The sequence below is a fragment of the Mustela lutreola genome, chromosome 3 (genome assembly GCF_030435805.1).
Source record: "Mustela lutreola isolate mMusLut2 chromosome 3, mMusLut2.pri, whole genome shotgun sequence".
NCBI classification, from domain to species: domain Eukaryota; kingdom Metazoa; phylum Chordata; class Mammalia; order Carnivora; family Mustelidae; genus Mustela; species Mustela lutreola.
The window spans coordinates 144,243,682-144,263,268 of record NC_081292.1 but is presented as its reverse complement, the minus strand read 5'-3'; the positions used below and the strand labels follow the sequence as shown (position 1 = coordinate 144,263,268).

The following is a 19,587-nucleotide window of genomic DNA, read 5'->3' as shown; positions in this document are numbered from 1 at the left end:
AGCCTATCTGGCTTCAGAACCCAAGCTCTTAACCACGAATTGTACTAATACATAACAAAACAAAGCACAGAGTGTCAACAAGGAGCTATAAAAGGGAGGCCCACAGGGAAGTCTTCTAAAGGAATTAAGTTTAAGGTGAGGATAAGCCCTTTGATAAGACTTCATCCTAATTAGGAGCAAATGGGCAGTCCCTGGGGCTTATAAGCAGGAGCATGAGATGATCAGACTGCATTTTATAAAAAGGCCACTACAGCTGCAGCATACATCAATAAACTGGAGGGACTCAATGAGCCCTAAAGATGGTAATTAGCTAGGAGGCTCAGGGAGCAATGCAAACAAGAGACAAGGAGGCCTTGAGCTAAGACAGAGAGAAGGGTCATTGCTAGATTTAAGAGAGCTTAATGATGTAACTTAGCAGTGGGTACCAGGGACTGGTTTTGTGTTGAGGGAAGAAGTTACGGAAAAGGTGGAGCAAAGGATGGCCTCTAGGTTTTTCACTTGAGGGATGGACTAGATGGATGTATTACAGTTGGGAGCAGTGTCAAAAGGAAAGGTTTTGGAGAAGCGGTAGGTAACTTTTGGGTCAGATCTGAGTTTGTACTGCGTATGAAGCCTCCATGTGAGGTAAAAAGACTAAGTCACGTATACCAACAGGTATGGAGCTCCGAAGGAAAGTATGAGGATATTATGCATACTGCTACAATAATGGCTTTCTTTTCCTAAGAATGAAAATCCTCTTTGGATTTCTCTTGGTTAGAGGAACAGGCATTAATGTAGGTCTTTCATAAAAAAGTGAAGAGGCCTAACACAAACTTTGGAAAGCAGGGGATACACTTCCCTTCACGCCATTTTGGCTTATGAAAGGTTTCACTGGAACCTTCCACTTTTGGATAGCTGGGGAAACCTGTATTTGAAAAGAAGAATACAGAATGATAAAAGACCTTAGGAAGTATAATTTTTTAAAAAGATGTATTTATTTACTTGAGAATGAGTGCATGAGTTGGGGGGAAAGAGCAGAGGGAGAGGGACAAGCAGACTCCCCTCTGAGCTTTAAGCCCAACCCCATGACCCTGAGCTGAAATAAAGAGTCCAACACTTAATGGACTAAGCCACTCAGGAGCCCCAAGAACCACGAAATTTAAAGGTTGGGCAGAAAGACAACATAAAGTGAAAAAAAGGTAAGATACAAAACACTGAACATGGCTAAAACTTTTCTACATTTATACAGGTGCACTTAAGAAATACTGGCCTTGGGTAGAGATTTGGGTAAATTTAGGACATGTATGTCTTGTGACATGTTTAAATTAAGGGGTACAATCTTTCCACAAATGTACTGTATTAAATAGCCACCTGCCTCTCATGATTCTAATGACCATTATTTTTATCAGACTGGCTACTGGTAATGAGGTACCCAGATATCAGTGTGATGCATGGAGTCTCCACTCTTGAGATTAAAACAACATAAGCCATGAGGCTCTTTTGTAATGAGAGCTGGGACATAAAATCAGTCAAAAAATCATAAAATCAATCAATGAAAGACAAGTACTTCTTAACCATGTACTTCTCTATCTTTGCTATTTTAGTGTAAGAACAGAAAAAAAATCTGTATTACCTTATACACTTCACTAAAGCCACCTCTACCAAGCAGATGAAGTAACAAATATCTTTCATTTAACGTTGGGTGATCTTTGAACCTTAAGGGTGGGAGAAAAAGACACTTAGGTACATAAAAACACATACAAAAAGGTTCCTTACCACAATAAAGTTTCACTCTCTCTTCTATTTCAAGTTATTTCTTTCTCAGCAACTCTTCTGCTAGTTTTGAATTCCATTCTGTAATGGCTACTTTGAATTGGAACTCTTTGATGTTCACTAAGCTTAACGTTTAGCTGAACATTCAGGTTCAATAACCAACAGCACTCTGATAGACTTACCAACTCCTGTATTTCTAAGAGCTTTATGAAATCCCACAACTACTCAGTAGGAATTATTTCCAATGGAAAAATACACTTTTACATGGGAGTACGGTTAATCAAGATTTTACAGTAATACTGACATAGGATTAAAAATAATTGTATGTATAAATTGGCCTTCATACATGATTAAATTTTACTGTCTTAGGACTTCTTTAAATAAAATTGCAATTCCCAATTAAAAAATGAAAGCTTAAAAAAAGAAACTTAGAAAAAAAAATCACTCACAGATTAATACTCTTATTACTATTTAAGATTTACTGCTCCTGCTATATATTAAGCATTTACATGTATTAACTCATTTATTTCTCAGCCAACCCTATGAAGTAGGCCTTGCTACTACCTTTTATTTTACAGATGAGGGCACCACTGCACACAAAGGTTAAGTAACTTGCTTGGGTCAACAGTTAATATATGACAGGGCTTTGCAGAAAAAATGGATTCCAAAATGAGCACTCTTAAAATTAAAAACAAAACAAAACCCAAAACAATGATAGCTTTATTAATTCCATGTGTAAATATATTTTATTTTATTCAAAGTCAATTGGATAAACCTTTGGCAATTTCTTTTCTTGAAGAACTTGTTAATAGAAGAGATTTCTGCGAAGTTTTTTTTTTTGCTTTTTTTAAAGTAAACTTTTTTGTAAAGCAAACCCCAATGTGATTCGAACTCACAACCCAAGATCAAGAGTCGCAAACTCTACTGACTGAGCCAGCGAGGCACTTTAAAACTTTGGTTTTAAAGTGAAATGAAAAGCTGTAACAATTCACTTAATTTTCATCAAGTGGGCTAACTCATATCCACAAACAAGTTTGAACATAATTTTCAGAAGAGACAACTGTAAATTAGTTTTGTCCTATCCTCTTTATTAGAACTTTCATTTGGTACATAACTACATTATTTCATTCACCTTATGCAGAGGAAGGATCTGTTCATTTATGAATTATACATACACAAATGATCATAATAGGCCCTTTTTTAAGCCAGATATTTAACGTTCATTAGAGAAACTGGCCATTTCTAACTGCGACTTTCATATTAGGTCATGAAGCTTTAAATGACACAAGTTTGATAAAGTAGAAAAAGACACTCTTCCCCTCCTTCACATCAATTAAATCCCAAGTAGTGCCTTGGTTAATTTCTGTCTTCTTCATAAAGCTCCCACCAGTCCACAGTTATTTTCTCTCCTTTTGAGTTAGCATTATTATCTATGGCACTCATTTTGATAAGCAAGATAAAGACAGAGGATATAATTTAAACTTCTATTTCTTCTACAGTTTTTGCATAAATTGAAATAATTTCAACTATGGCTTACTGAAATACTGTTAGTTGGAACAATTCCTCCTTCACTATTGTAGTATTTACTTTGGTATTCAGTCAACAAATATTTGGGGCCTAGCATGTGCCAGGCACTGGTCTAAGGTTTGGGGATATAGCAAAAATAAAACAAAGTCTCTGCTTTCATGTAGCTACATTCTAATCTGAGGAGACAGACATCAACAGAAAAATAAATCTGTAATTCCAGGTAATGATAAATGCTAGGAAAAAATAAAGCAAGGCAAGGATACTGAGAGAAGAGATGGAATGAGGCAAGGACTGCTGTCTTATCCAGGGTGGCCTAGGGACAGCCTCTCTAATGATCACTTGGGAGTGAAACAAGGAGTAAGCCACTCAGATATTTAGAGAAAGAACACTTCAGGCAGAGGAAATGACATGCATAAAAGTCCTGAGATGGGAATGTGCTAAATAAACATGTTCTAGGGGGCCAGCTTGTGCACAACATATAAATGAAGGGAGGATGACAGAGATGGGGTGGTGAGGTGGCCAGAGACCAGATCACAAAAGGCCTTCTAAACATGGGAAGGACTTGGGATTTTTTTCTAAGTGTTCTGAGAAGCCCCCCAACAAGAAAATATTGTGTGCATGCTCTCCGACTTTTTAGCACATAAAATTGTATATTATGAATAACTTACTGCGAATTATCTTCATTATTTATTCTTTTCAGCTCTCGAATATGAAGATTTCTGACTCTTTCCAAACGTTCAAGTTCTGCCTGGATTTCTGCCTCTTCCTGAAAATGAAGAGAGGGGACTATAACAAGCTCAATTTATTTGCAGTATAAAAAAGATATTTTTACCCATGCATCAATTTTTTACAGTGAGGGGAAGAACAGTATATTATAAAGTACAACTAAGTTAAAAGACCAAAGTGCACTTTTCAATGCGTGAAAGATGGAAAGAGATAAGGCAAAAGCCTATTTCAAGAAACCATCCTCCACATGAAAATCTATACCTAATGAGATGCTGAGTTTTATTCTGTACTACAAGAAATCTATTTTTATAATATCTAAACTGAAAATGACTGCAAGGTAGTTGAGGCTGATTTATAATACAAAATGAGATGAAAATTTTATTTCTGGTACATCCCAATTTTAATTTAAGAGGGAATAATTTAATAATACAAAACAAATGAAGGTATTTTATAATAGTCAAAAAGGAAGAAAGGAAGAAGACAGAATCACTAATTATTTCTAAACCTTACAATGTCTGAAATACACACACACACACACACACACAAAAACAATCTGACCACTCAATTAGGATAAATCCCCCTACACTCTTACAGACTCAAAAAACAAAAATTATATGGACAGCTGTGGTAGATCCTCAGTTATTAAGCAGCTCTAGGCAAATTCTAAAGAAATTAACATTTAATATGAAAATTTTGATAAATATATTTCATGTCTCAAAATATACAATTTTGAGAACATTTTTAAAAAATCAGACCCCAAATAAACCACCACCCACCTTATACATCTCTTTGATTTGTCAATATAAATCTGAATACTTCACAAGGGACAGACAAGGATATACCAAATTTTGGTGGAAAATTCTGAAATGCCCAATTTTATAATATTTCTGAATATCTGTTGAGTAAATCAACAAATACAAATTGCCTTGGCCTAAATGTGTATCCACTAACATTATAAATCTATACTACATGGAACAGAAGTTGTTTCTGAATATTACACTTAAACATATCTGTATTATATTAGCTCCTTTTTTAAAAAATTTTTTTATATTAGCTCCTTTTAATGATTTTTTATTTTAAAAATCCTTTATCTAAAAAATAATTGTAAAGTTTACTTTGAAAATATAAGTATCATTTCATTCCAAAGCAGAGACATGTATAAAAGGTGTAACACCTTTATCTAAGGCTTAAACTGAAGGAATATTCTAAGTATGATAGAGAAAAACAAATATTTGCAGATTAAAAAAAACAATCTGAGTATATTGTTTGTATTCCATTTGACCCTTAAGATTATTTTTATTATTTGAAAACGAAACTCAACTATTACTTATTGCAGAGATATTTAATATGGAGTAGGCATTAGATGATAAATAGAAACGTTCACAGTAAATTTAAATGAAGATAAACCTTTCTAGAGTTTTGGGAAGATTTTTTAAAATACAGTAAACAGATGGTCTTAATTTAACTGAAATTTCTTAATACAGCTTCAGTCACAAATATTTCTTATTTTAATGAAAAAAGAAAAAGTAATAAATAGTCTAAGGGATTAAATAATTGAAAATTCATCACAAGGACAGCAAACAGATTAAAAACATTTGGAACAAGACTCAAATCACAGCTTAATTGTCTTAATTTATAAAGACCTATAAAGTAGAATAAGAAACTGGTTATATAGGTATGTCCATGAGTATGAAAAATTCAAATTCATTTATACCACAGAACACTCAATGTGATAACTCTTTCTTTACGTATTACTAACATTTTCGGTCTTAAAACTTGCCATTAATTTGATTCTCACACATGTAGGAAACAACTAAACACTTGGTAGGCTGGTGGAATTTTAAATATCCGACAATGTCTAATTATTAGGATAACAAAAATAAATTGATTTAACTTTTATTTGAAATTGTGGATACTATTTCAAAAGAGAATTTATAGAAATTAAATTTTGCTGAGTCAATAAATACATAATTATGAGAATCAACTAGATTGTTGATAGAATTAATGTGTTTAATATTTTTTAGTAATCTTCAGAGGTCCATACAATGGCAGTAACCAATATTGCAAAATAAATACTCATTAAAGAAAGTAGAATGTAAGTCTTTGTCAGTTAAGCAAACTTTTTTATCCTCTATAAAACATGACAGGTATGTCCCATAAAATCTTACAATCTAAAAGCAAAGGCAAGCTGCATTTGGTTTGAATTATAAAGGTCACAGGAAATAAGCAAAATGTCGGAAGCACTAAGGAAAAAAAAAGAAAAGGAAAAAGCTGGATCCTCTGTATTTAAGAGGAAATGTCAAGTAAAGGAACTTTTTTTTCCCCGAATAACCAAGTCTTATATACCAATAAACACAACTCCTTTATAGTCAGTGAAATACATTTACATCTTATCTTCAATATTGTAATTTATTATTTATTCCACACATCTTGAACCTTAAACAAAAGTGACACACTTCTGGGGGAAAGCTAATTCTGAAATTCTTAAACCTCACTGGGGGCAAAAAAAAAAAGCATACATACTCTTATGGACTGAAGGTTTGTGTTCCCTCCAAATTCATGTTTAAGCTCACTGTGATGGTATTTGGAGATGGGGCCTTTGAGAATTAGATTAGGTCATGAAGGTGGGGCCCTCATAGTGGAATTAGTGGCTTTATATGGAGGAGGAGAGAGTTCTACCCTCCCCACCTGGTCCCCTCTTTGTGGGAGTACAGATAATAGGACATGTGAGGACTTGAGAAGGCAGCTATCTAAAACCAGAAAGAAGGGGCACCTGGGTGGCTCAGTGGGTTAAAGCCTCTGCCTTTGGGTCAGGTCATGATCCCAGGGTTCTGGGATCGAGCCCTGCATCGGGCTATCTGCTCAGTGGGGAGCCTGCTCCCTCCTCTCTCTCTGCCTGCTTCTCTGCCTACTTTTGAGCTCTGTCAAATAAATAAATAAAATCTTAAAGAAAACAAACAAACAGGAAGAAACATATCCTCACAAAAAAATCGAACTGTGCTGTACATACCCTGATCTTGGATTTCCACCTTGTGAGAAAATTAATTTCTGTTGTTTAAGATAGCTAGTCTATAGTATTTTGTTATGGTAGCCCAAAAGATTAATACACATACTTTCAGGCAAATATCAGGACAATAGAGCCTCTTTACATAAAGAGGCAAAGCCCAGTTTTTGTATGGCCCCAGGATTCAACAGTCTAGAATACAGTAGTCTTATCAACAGATCTACATTTAGTGCAGTCATTTCCAAAGATCTATCCTGTAGACTACACTCTCCTTGCTTGAGATCAGCATTAATCTCTGGGCTGTCCTCAAAATAAATCATTTTCAGAGGGCTCAGGAGAACCAAGTGCAACCCAGACTCACAACTGACCTGAGTTTATATACAATGGAATCCTCACACCCATGGCAAAACTAGGCCAGATTACTAAAATACGAGAGAGAGAATCCAACTAGATAGATGGGGCTTAAGAATACCAATTTCAATCCTTGAGTCATCCACTAGCTGAGAAGTTAAAGCAGAAGAAGAAACATGTGTAAGAACAGACTTTTGGGGGCGCCTGGGTGGCTCAGTGGGTTAAGCCACTGCCTTCGGCTCAGGTCATGATCTCAGGGTCCTGGGATCGAGTCCCGCATCGGCCTCTCTCCTCAGCGGGGAGCCTGCTTCCCTCTCTCTCTCTGCCTGCCTCTCCGACTACTTGTGATTTCTCTCTGTCAAATAAATAAAATCTTTAAAAAAAAAAAAAAGAACAGACTTTTGAGTGAGAGAGAGAGGTAGGTTTTGGAGATCACATTTGGTAAAAGGAAACAGCTCTTTTCTGTTTAAACAGAAAGATACAGCAATGGACAATTTAACCGTATACACTACAGCTATTCTAACAGTATTTTTTAAAATAAGCTCTTAATATTCTGAATTAAAACCCGTCATACAAGTATACAACAACAGATCTCAATACTGCCTCTTTGCTTACCCTGCAAAACACACCACCTCCCAAGACTTTTAACTTTAAAAAATTTATATGGAAGGCAAATTCCACAGCAACTTAACCAAAATGGTTTGTCCTTCAGCATAAGTTTGACATAAAAATGCTTTGTATTTGTAAGCTAAGTCTTTTGTGGCAACTTAATATCCCCTTGGCTCGACTTCCTAAGCCAAAAGTCAGCAACAGTAATATAGAATCTCTGTAAAATGCCAGGTTAAAAGTGCTAGGTCGATTTCAGTGCATTTCCCATAACGGCGATTTTTAGAACAACTACTACTAGAAGAAAGGTGGGGTGTGTAGGCATTAAAGCTATAAAGCTTACAGAATTATAAAATGCATCTTCACATGTAAAACTGATATATTCCCTGAAAAGAATTAAACATACTAGTTTAAACTTCTTTAACAAATTTTGAGTATGTTACATGTTATATCCACAAAAACCCCTCAGTTTCGAAGAGCTGTTTTTCTATAAAGCCAAGATAAGATAGAAAGTATTTTGATATATCATTCTCAGCTTGAGAATGAGAATTGGTAAAAAAGAAATTCTGTATGGTATATTTTGAAGATGGCAGAAGAGAAAAGCGTATCACTTCCAACAGTCTATTCAACAGCACTGTCACATTACTCAGTCTAGGAAAACTAGTTCAGAATGAGGTTTCAAAAAGTTTAACTCCATATTCATTTTAGTAATATGAACAATATTAATCCCTCAAAAGGTGGTATCCATAGGTCCTCAAATTTTTTAATTTCATAAACTATAATGTCATTCTAAAAGTTCATCACCAGGAAAATGAAAGGTGAAATTCACAAAGGCACTATTGAAAGCTAATGGAGAGAAAGAGCCGTGCAGAAAAAAAGAATTAAAAAGAAAATCATTAACAATTTACTTAATCTTTATCCCTGTCGTATGTCCCCAGATTATTTCTATTACATGCTTTCAAATACTTTAAATGTGGATATGAGATATGAACCATTAGAAATATGAACCAACCAATCAACAAAGCAAAAACACCCACACAGATAAAACCAAGTGTGAACTTCCAGAGATCAGTTTTGAAACAATTGACCATAACCCTGTTTTGTATGATTATGTAAATAGAAAACTGGGTCAGAGGAGGAGAGGGGACAAAAATTATGAAATTCCTGGGGTTGGGGGGCGAGCTCATTCCTAACTACGTAACTACATGCTCCCTCTACTCCCCTCTACAATCACTGAGCTGGTTATTGCTGATGGGAGCATACTGTCTCCCTCAGATGTATTTCACTGGCTTAGATAATTATTTTAGAACCTTAATGTGTTCTTCTCTCTACACTTCATTTCCTTCTTTTTTCAGGGGGAGGGTGTGAAGGTAGGGGTGGTATTTTATTCTCTTCAAATGCATAAATACATACATTAAAACCCCTGAGAATAACTGTTAAAATAGGGAGGTTTTGATTCTGTCAGTTCCCCCATTCTATTAGAACAAGACAAAATAAAACCCTTTCCAGTAGCAAATAAATGTAACAATTCAACTGACTGGCAAAATTTAAATATTTAGTACACTTCTTGAAAAAGAAATTACAGCTGCTATATTAGAAATTCCTTGACGTTAAACACGAAGCAAGATGCTGACACCACACCATGGCACACACGGGCATCATGCCTTACAGCACATTGTAGTCCTCCACACTGGCTGGTTCCTCTGAACCTTCCTCAGGATTTGCGTGGATTGGTAGATTTTTCTTTTTTAAGTGTGAAAAGATTTAACCTTCTACACAATGATGGAAAAAACTTAAGTCTTCTGGACTCTCTTGACGCACATGAATATACAGGTGGCCCTTGAACAACATGGATTTAAACAGCACGGGTCCACCTATAGGCAGATTTTTTCCAACAAATTTAAGTACTGTAAATGTATTTTCCTCATAATTTTCTTAATAACATTTTTCTCTAGCTTCCTTTATTGTAAAAATAGAGTATATAATATGTTTAATATAGAAAATTTGTGTTAATTGACAGCTTATGTTATTGGTTAAGTCTTCTGGTTAAGAGTAGGCTATTAGTAGTTAAGTTTTTGGGGAGACAAAAGTTATATGAGGGTTTTGTGCACTCGGGGGTTCAAGGGTCAACTGTAAATGGTAAAAGCTATAGTTCTGATTGGGAAGGGCCAGTGGCCAAGCAACTGTTTTCTTTTTTGGTGAAACAGTGATCTCTAGACTGAATTTACAAACATGAATTGAACTCTGCTCTAACCAATGGCTAACATGACTTCTAAAATTCTTTCTAAAATTAAAAAAACTCCATTACCTATAAAACAACTGGATTAATATTAATTAATTAATATTAATTATAGACACACAACACATTTTACCTCTAAATTTTCTTTTGGTAATTGAAAATCAACTGCCAAATTAAGATGTATGACTGCAAATGGGGACACACAGAGCAAGTAAGGTTTATAGATTCGTAAGAGTAGGAGGTAAAATATGAACACTGGGAGTCTTCCTATCTACAGCCAGTCCCATATTCTCTCAGCAGTCATCTTTTATAGACTACTACTCATTTTTTAAATGGGAAACAGTAGTTAAGTACAGAATGTTAAGTTTAGAATTCGAACACTCTTCTTGGCACTTTTCTTGCTCAAACATGCCAAGAAATCAGGCACCTCATAACATGGGCTTAATCATGACCTCTTCTACTACAGTGTATTTTCACTGAAAACTACTGTCTTATACGAGTAGCATCTTTTCTTATGTTCTAGAGAAATATAATGTACAATATGAATGGCTTTAACTAAGAGAAGAATTCCCAAGAGATTTCTTCCAGTCATGGCTGCGAATATAAAGGTGAGCACATGATTTAGAGATTAAGCCCTCTAGAATTATACTGTTCATTATTTTCATATTTTTATTCAAACCTAAAGTGACAATAAATGTCATAAGCAAACTTATTCTTTGTGGTTATACTAAGAATTTGATAAATCAGATGACAATGGTATTCTAGAAAGAAAGACCAAAGGAGATATCAAACTTCAAGAATATTTGGGGGTCAATTCACCTAAAACCAATGCCCTGTATTCTCCACTGTTCAAAAGGCTTGTAGACAATCCATTGTCTTCCATTTCAACTAGTTGCATGGTCCACTGTGAAGGAGTGAGAAAAAGAGCTGTGTGCTTGTTCTTGACCTGTAAAGATTTCATCATGGAAGATTAATACTGATGCTGCTGCTGCCTGTTACTGGTTGTTTCTCTTTGCAGATGCCAATATCGGTCAGAGAACAGGATTTCAATGGCAGAGTTGTTGCTATACTGTTATCTCTTCAGAACGGAGGCACAGGGAGAGATGAATGCCACATCGCAAGGAGCAAAGGAGAGAGAGAGAAAGAAATGGTGTCAGGTGGCATGTTGGATGTGATTTTTGTTTTAGTAGAGACTGAGATGACTGCAAATTGTTTAGCTGATTCCTTCGGTCTGCAAGATACATTTGTGTTGGTGTTGATGATTCTTGACTAATCCTGTTTCAATTACAAATTGGTTATGTTTTTCAAAAAAATCTTCTAGCACTTATACTCAGGACTTAAAATTCTCTCTCTCTCACTCTTTCTCTTTCTCTCTCTCCCTCTCATGCATACACACAACCCAAAACACATACATTAAGGCCAATCCCTACTAACACTGCTTAATATTCCATACTGAGATGTCAAATTTTTTATATGCATTATTTTCTTCAGCTGATCAAATATTTTAAATCTAAAAAGTGACAAAACTTGAAGACTAAATAAAGAGCAACACACACCTGCATGCTGTTCCCATCATACACTTGAGTAACAGCAGAGGCAAGACATGGTTAGTAGTCCTTTAACTTTCAAAATTCTTACTTCCTCATATCATTTTGGGATACTAAGATGGTTAACTTTTGTCATTTAAATACTGACTACAGAGAGAATCTATTACGAGGATGATGGTTTTGCAGGTTTTTTTTTTAAGTTATATGTGTTAATTTAGTAATAATCCTAGAAAAGCATATCCATGTAGTTTTCTGCAATTCCAGAATAATGATGTGAACTATAAAAAAACAAGCACCCAGCAGAACGCCTCACATCAAAAAAATAAATTCCCATACCAAGAATCTATCAAAGGCTGGTATCAAAACAGGATCAACCATAAAGGCTAATTGGCACAGAAATTGTTAATTTCCTTAAGTCCACAGATTCCACATGTGGCACAGGTACATAAAATGGGATAGTCAGTAGCCTTGCCTCGAAGAGCCAACTTTTTCAAGACAGAAAATAATTCCCGCTGCCACTACAAGCTTTTAATAGGGGATAACTGGTTAAGTTTGTACATAACTATTGCCAAAGTTATTTTTTTAAACTGTTTTGGGAATAATTTGCATAGTCTCCACATATTTTATATTTATAGCTCTTCTCTGTTCTATTCTTTTAAATCCTTAAGCTACACAAAAGGCAAGATTATTTTAGAGAGCATTTATAGTTTTTATTAAAAATGTGCTTTTTCTATTGACCTTTAAAAATAAATTTAGAGCGAAAAGCAATAAACCAGCTAATAAGAAATATTCTAGCTGATAAAACAGTCACTAACAATACTCAAGGAAAATAATATGTGAGGCAAAGAGAGTATTTGTGTGTGAAAAACTTAACTGCTCTCCTTTATCTGCAATGAAAATGAAGCCTGTTTGTTTGTTTCTAAACAAACAAAAAGCAAACACCACCACTATGCTAAGACATATGCAAAAATGACTGTGTGTGGATTACTTCTTTTGAATACAGAGAACCAACCTGCTGTCTGTGTACAACAGAAGAACCGAGTAGTAAGGAGTAAGTATATAGATACCACCACTGAAACGGGAGTGGAAAAGTTTCAGGTCTGGCTTTGGAGGTTACGGGTGTTATTAATTTTGACAAAACATAGGGAGAAAATCTTGGCATTCAAAAAGTTAACATTAATGTTCACTCCAGAATGGTTAAAACTTCAAAGTCTGTGAAAGGTAGTATCATGTAATTCTCCTGAAATGGGAATCTGAATCGTGCCTGTATCAGGCAAAGTCTGAAGTAAATCAATCATTTATTTAGTGAATGAGTAAGCAATGATTTGTTAAAAAGAGTAACTGAAAATATTAAAGAATTCTTGATATATTAAAAAACAGTCATGCTGCAGAGTGATTTTTCTAATCTCAGAACAAAACTAATACGCCCTTAAGCCCCCCAAACATCTATTTATGTTAACCAAGGACTACTGGAGGCTTTTGCTTAAACTTTCATTCCTTACTCTACCCTACTAATAGCTTTGGATTTATTATATTTCTAACCCTGCAGAATAACACAAGATGTGAACTGAACTTTATGATTTATTCAATGGCAAATATACCTTTTCATATTTCAGTTTACCTATTCAATTATTATGATAATCTTTATAAAACACAAAGTACAACATAAATTCTTCATTTCAAGAAAAAGTAAACAGGACTTCTAGTCTCATTATGTCCAACATCATGGACTTCCCTCAATGAAAGAAGTTTTCTCTTTTGGTGCCCACAAATTTACTCTAACAATTCTATTGAACTTTAAGAGTTTTTATTAAAGACGGAGAGAGAAAGAGACCAAGAGTATGCCAGGCTCCAAAACTAAACCCTAAGCTGACATAGTATAGGTTAATTCCTGTGCAGGTTACAAGGACCTTAAAATATTCACGTATCAGGGCGCCTGGGTGGCTCAGTGGTTAAGCCGCTGCCTTCGGCTCAGGTCATGATCTCAGGGTCCTGGGATCGAGTCCCGCATCGGGCTCTCTGCTCAGCAGGGAGCCTGCTTCCTCCTCTCTCTCTCTCTTTGCCTGCCTCTCTGCCTACTTGTGATTTCTCTCTGTCAAATAAATAAATAAAATCTTTAAAAAAAAAAAAAATATTCACGTATCAGAACCAGCCTACGGTAGAAACTATATAGTTATAAGCTGGGTACGGTTCATGCCAGCTTAATAAACCCAGGAGCACAGGGAGCTGATAAGAGAGGTGATTACATCTTTTCTCTTAACTGAAGCTTGTTCTCTATGTGTTAAAAGTATTCAATCTACTTTTTTAGAAAACAGAATGACCTATTTTAGTGGCCTATTTTCCAACTGTGCTTTAGAATGCCAAATAAGTTACTTTTAAAAACACGTGACTTAATGTTTACTATTTAATTTTGCCACTCAAAAATTAATATACAGTGGTAAGCAGGCAACTGGTATTTATTTGTGCTCTAAGGTGACACTACTTAACTCAATTTTGTTCCCTGCATGTACTACCAACAACTTTCTTTATAATACATTCATTCTTCTCACCCAAAATAGCTTCTTAAAAGAAAATGTGAGAATTCAAGACATGAGAGCATATTTCAGCATTAGTAGTTTATCCACTCTTCCAAAATATTCCATGATGTTGGTCAAAAAAAGTAATATTGTAAACAGGTTAAGAAGATAAAGTTAGAAATTTAGAGCTGCTCAGTAAATCTGATAAAAGCTGAAAAAAATAAAACAGGAAAAAGATTATGGAGGGGACAGTTATTAAAAGAATGAGTAAATTAAAAAACGGAGAAGTTAAACATAGGGAAAGAGGCTAATATGGAGGTTAGAAGTGAAAGCTTAGTGTTCTGCAACAGCTTGCAAGTGTTTATACAGTTATCTAGACATTTAAGTATACCTTACTTTAGAATACTTACACAGAAGTGTTTCAGAGAAACCGAGTATTTTTAAAGTACCAGGAAAGCTTTAAAATCAACCAAGCACAACCAATCAATACCAAAGGAAACCCTTCTCAGAAGCTTTTCAAAAACTGAATTTTTTTTTAATAAAATGACTAATTCCTAATTTAACTGCTTTATAATTTTAGATTTTATATAACAGGTTTTCATAAAATATAATATACACATGTAAAATCTCATCACTAAAAAGAATAATTTAAAATTATTATATGTGAAAATAATAACCCTCCCATTTATGTGTCTCGTTATCATGAAAGGCTGGTTAGAAAATAATTTATAAATCTTTATGGGGACATCTCAAACACAGGTCTCTATGAGTTCATTATCAAAATAGCTTAGGTGGACACACAAATACTGGTACTAATTCTGTACTATAAAATCCTTCAAGAGTCCCATTACAACTCCATCTGTTACAGAGGATAGACTGATGTTGTTTACTGTATCTCAAAGAGCAGGAAAAATACTAATTACAACAAAACAAAATACACCTTTAAATAAAAAAGAGAGACCAGAATAAATTATGTTAGAATTTACTGTTAAAGTAGTTTGGGGTTGAAACTTTTCTGAGTAGGGGCATAGAGAGATATGACACAATGAAAAACAGTAATGCAAATCACACACACACACACACATACACACACATACATTTATAATTTTGTTCTGTTCCCTGTAATTGAATGGCAGGGATCTAAAGCACCTTCATAGTATTCCAAAAAACAAAACAGTACACAGTATGATAGCAGCTGCCAAAGAATGAATGGATTTTTCTGTCCTACCTCACCCCATCCTAGGAAGACAACTTCACTGAAACTATCTAGCTCCGATTAATTCACTCACTCAATTTTAGCGACTGTTCAGCCTATTAAAAAATATGTAAGTAATGTGATAAAAAGCAGAATTTAAAAAGTGGGTCAAAAAAAAAAAAGAATTTTACATCTGTCAGTAACTTCAATTTGAGTGGGAAAAATTATCATTAATTAGAAATGGTTTGAACTAAAAATGTGAACTGTAAAAACAATAAACTGATTACAATGTCACAGTTTACAAATCAGTACAAAGCAATACATTACAAAAATTTACTCTAATAACATAGAACAACATTTTGATAAACTATATGACTTCATACTATTACTAATGATTAGGTTCCTCTAAACTTGCCAATGTACATAAATTAATTGAAACATTTATCAAACATTTGATAGCTTAAAAGTTAAGCCAAAGAAACAAGTTTGTTACTAATTTATAATTATTTCAGTTTATTATAAATGGACACAAACAATATGGAAATTTACATTTCATAAATTTACATTTCACGTTAAAAAAGAAGCATTATTACAAAAATAGTATTTAAAGACAGTAATTCTAAGACCCTGAAAGTCTGGCCAGGAGTTATTTCTCCACTATAGGGACATGGTATTATCAGCATCTCGATGTTTGTAAGCTGCCACAAGTAAAGGAATGTTATTTTAATATATACAACTTAAAAATACAACTTTAATGGCCCTTTTTTTTTTGGTCTAAACTCAGGGTTCTTTCTCTCTTAAGATGACTTCTCCAATAAGACTTATAATACAAACTCTCCACAACTTCTGGTAACAAACTAAAAATTCAGCATATGCTTCACATACCTTTTTGAGATGTCCTAGTCTAAGTTTGAAAATTTCTTCCTGTTCATGATATTCTGCCAAAGTCAACCTGTCAAAAATGAAATTGTAATTCTAGATATTAAGATTAATAGTTATTATTTATTAACAACCAGCAAAAGAAGGTAAATAAGTGGAAGTACTACAATCCTGACAACATTTAGCCCAAAATAAGCCAAAAGTTCTTTACAAATATTCTTCAGAGTACACCTAATACTTACAGATGAAACAATTCATAAATTCAGCAACTATTTATATGAGTGCTATGTATTAAGTGATGTTCTAGAATTTCAGCCTTAAGGGTACAATGAAAAAGACATTTTCTCCCTTCATTTTAGTTTGAATTTACACTCTACAGTCCCACTAAGGCGGCAGAAATGAAACAATTTGATAAATAAATAAAATAATCCCAAATAACAATAAATGTTATGAAGAAAACAAACAAAGGTGGTACGAGAATGGCACTGTATTACACTACTTTGTACTGAGTGTTAGGGAGGTGGTCTTGATCTAAACATCTAAAAGACAACAAGAGAACCTGGGTGAGTTATGTTCCAGACATAAGTCACAGCAAGTGCAAGGATGCTAAGATGGACACAGGCTGGCATACTGTAAGAAGAGAAAAAAATGTAAGCTCACAACCAGAGAGCAGTAGGAGAGGCAGGCAGGGGTCAGCTTCTATATGGACTTCCAGACTAAGGAATGAATTTCATTTTACTCCAAGAGTACTAGAAAATTACTATGAAGAAGGTCAGTCCAATTGGGTACTGTTTTTTGTTTTTTTTTTTAAAAAGGGAACAAATAGGAAAATTTTTTTTCTGCTTCCATGTGTTAGTGAGGAAAAGGAATGCTAAAACTATAGTCAAAGCACCGAATTCTTTATAAATAGACATAAGACTTTAAATCTTCAAAGTATTTTATGTTTATTTTATTAATTTCAAATATTCATATATAACTAGTTTAATGTATGTAGAACCATAGTAAAACATAAACACTTATAACATTTCCTGAAAAAAAAAAAAGATTTTTTTCTGATAAAAAACACTCAACAGTAAAACAACTTCCATTTTATATCCCCACACTGAAAGAACTGCTTTTATCAAAACTGTTTGTTTACTCATGTGTTCTGGGGGTATTTGGCAAAACTCCTAACCTAGGTATGATTTATTTATATTTATTCAGGTCCCTCAGCAACATTTAGTATAAATGTTATTCTCCTTTAGCTAGACAGTAGTTAAATTTACTACTTCTAATGAAACGGTATTGAAAGGAAACAAACAAAAAGCTCCAAGAAATTCAGTTAGTGTTCCACTAGAAACATCTTAAGAGTGAAAAATTTAAAATTAAACCTGTTTACGCAGCCTTAGGTTAATACCACTGCTGGATTTTATTATACTAAATACAGCAACAGTGGATAGTTGCAGAAGATGCTCCAAGTAAAGTTAAGAGAAGTGTTATAGTGTGACTATAGATGGAGTAAAAGGAAGAGGGAAAGGTGATGTTAAAAAGTTTAGAAAGTAAAATGGATAAAATCTCAACTAATCTAATAAAAGCTATAGGAATTTTTGGCAAATAGCTTCTGGACAGGCATATATGCCACCAATGAAAATTTGGTGCAATCTGAGTTTCCTAAAATTTTTGAAACTGCATTTTCCTAAGAAGTCTGGCTCTCATGCAAACTTGCAAAGCACTTACATAGGCAGATGGCTGGGAATTTCTGTCATTTGGAACTAAGCATATTTTGTTGTGTTTAGTTGGTATAGTTTTCAACAGCTACTATTCTTGTGAGTTAAAAATTAATTAATATCAATTAGTTCCAAGATGATTTAGTTTTTGGATATTATTTGGTTAATCTTATAGCATAATGTAATGCATATTTGCTATTTAATAACACTTAATTCTAGTTGTTGGTATGCTGTGTTGCAGTTCAAATCATCCATGTCCCTATAGCTAAAGCAAATGCATACAAATACTTCTTTCCCAAATTTTCTTAGTAGAGTGATAATTCTTCATGGATTTAAAAATTTTTGACCCCAGAGCATTATTTTATAGATGTACTCCTGATATTAAACACATACAATTCTCACTAAAGATAAATGGTAACGTTCATCATCAGCAGAACTTTGCTATTTACTTCCGGCATTTTGATTACTACTGTAACTACTAATAAGCTTCAAATAAGCTTCAAATAAATACTACTAATGTAAGTACTATTAAGCTTAAAATAAGAAATTTCTCTCTGCTTGGTTTTGAAGAAGTTATAAGCAAAATCTGCAGAAAGTACTAAATACTAGGCTACTCAATTTCTAAGGTGGTGATTCTTACTATTTTATAATCGTGGATATCTGAAAATAATCTAAAGGAATTTATAAAAATAAATCTCTCTAGAAAATTTCATATATACATAAATTTGGGGGTTTACAGCTCTCTGTTTAAGAATTCCTATCCCAGGTTCTCGTCTCACTAAATAGAAAGCAAACCTCAAAACAGCAAAGAGACATTTCTTACATTTCTCTGCATTTCCTTCCTCTAATATATCTGACATATATTAGAGATTTTAAGATATCTCTGTTATCTATTCCCATCAATGAAAAATGTTTTTTACATAAAATGTAAAATATGTGAAAATGAAAAAATATATAAATTTAGATAATATGGATAGATAATTTAGAAATTAATTGAGGCCCGTCCTCTTAAAAGAATGAAAAGAGGGATGTCTGGGTGGCTCAGTCACGTGAGTGTCTGCCTTCGGCTCAAGTCATAATCTTAGGGTCCTGGGATCAAGTCGAATCACCAGGCTCCTTTCTCAATGGGGAGCCTACTTCTCCCTCCCCCTGAATAAAATCTTAAAAAAAAAAAAAAAAAAAGAAGAATGAAAAGAGCTAAGCTAGGATAATGTTAATTTTAATGGCATTCAATTGCTACATAATTATTATGACGAGTTCTTAAGACCCTAAAAAAATTTACACTTTGAAGCAAGTCTGTTGGTTAGACTACCTAGCAAGTCTTTTATTCACAGATTAAGTCTAATTCCTCCATATATGAATCGTATCTGATATTACAGCCTGAATGATTATGTTCAAAAATACACATGTGTGCTTATATAGGGGCACACTAAAACTCCTAAAGTGGTTTACATAAAACTTTAAAGATTTTATTTATTTGACAGAGAGAGAGAGCCAGAGAGTACAAGCAGGGGGAGCGACAGAGGGAGAAAGAGAAGC

General features: G+C 34.1%; 1 protein-coding gene across 3 annotated transcripts in view; it reads right to left on the bottom strand.

The window, feature by feature from the left end:
- The window catches only part of TLK1 (tousled like kinase 1), a 143,593-nt gene that overhangs the window by 16,218 nt on the left and 107,788 nt on the right, over nucleotides 1-19,587 (bottom strand). For all 3 annotated transcript variants that reach the window (XM_059167060.1, XM_059167062.1, XM_059167061.1), the window contains 3 exons: nucleotides 16,349-16,415; nucleotides 3,948-4,045; nucleotides 1,613-1,694 (listed from right to left, as the gene is read on the bottom strand). In XM_059167060.1, the coding sequence (XP_059023043.1) occupies nucleotides 1,613-1,694; nucleotides 3,948-4,045; nucleotides 16,349-16,415 (247 nt within the window). The remainder of the gene's footprint in view (nucleotides 1-1,612; nucleotides 1,695-3,947; nucleotides 4,046-16,348; nucleotides 16,416-19,587) is intronic.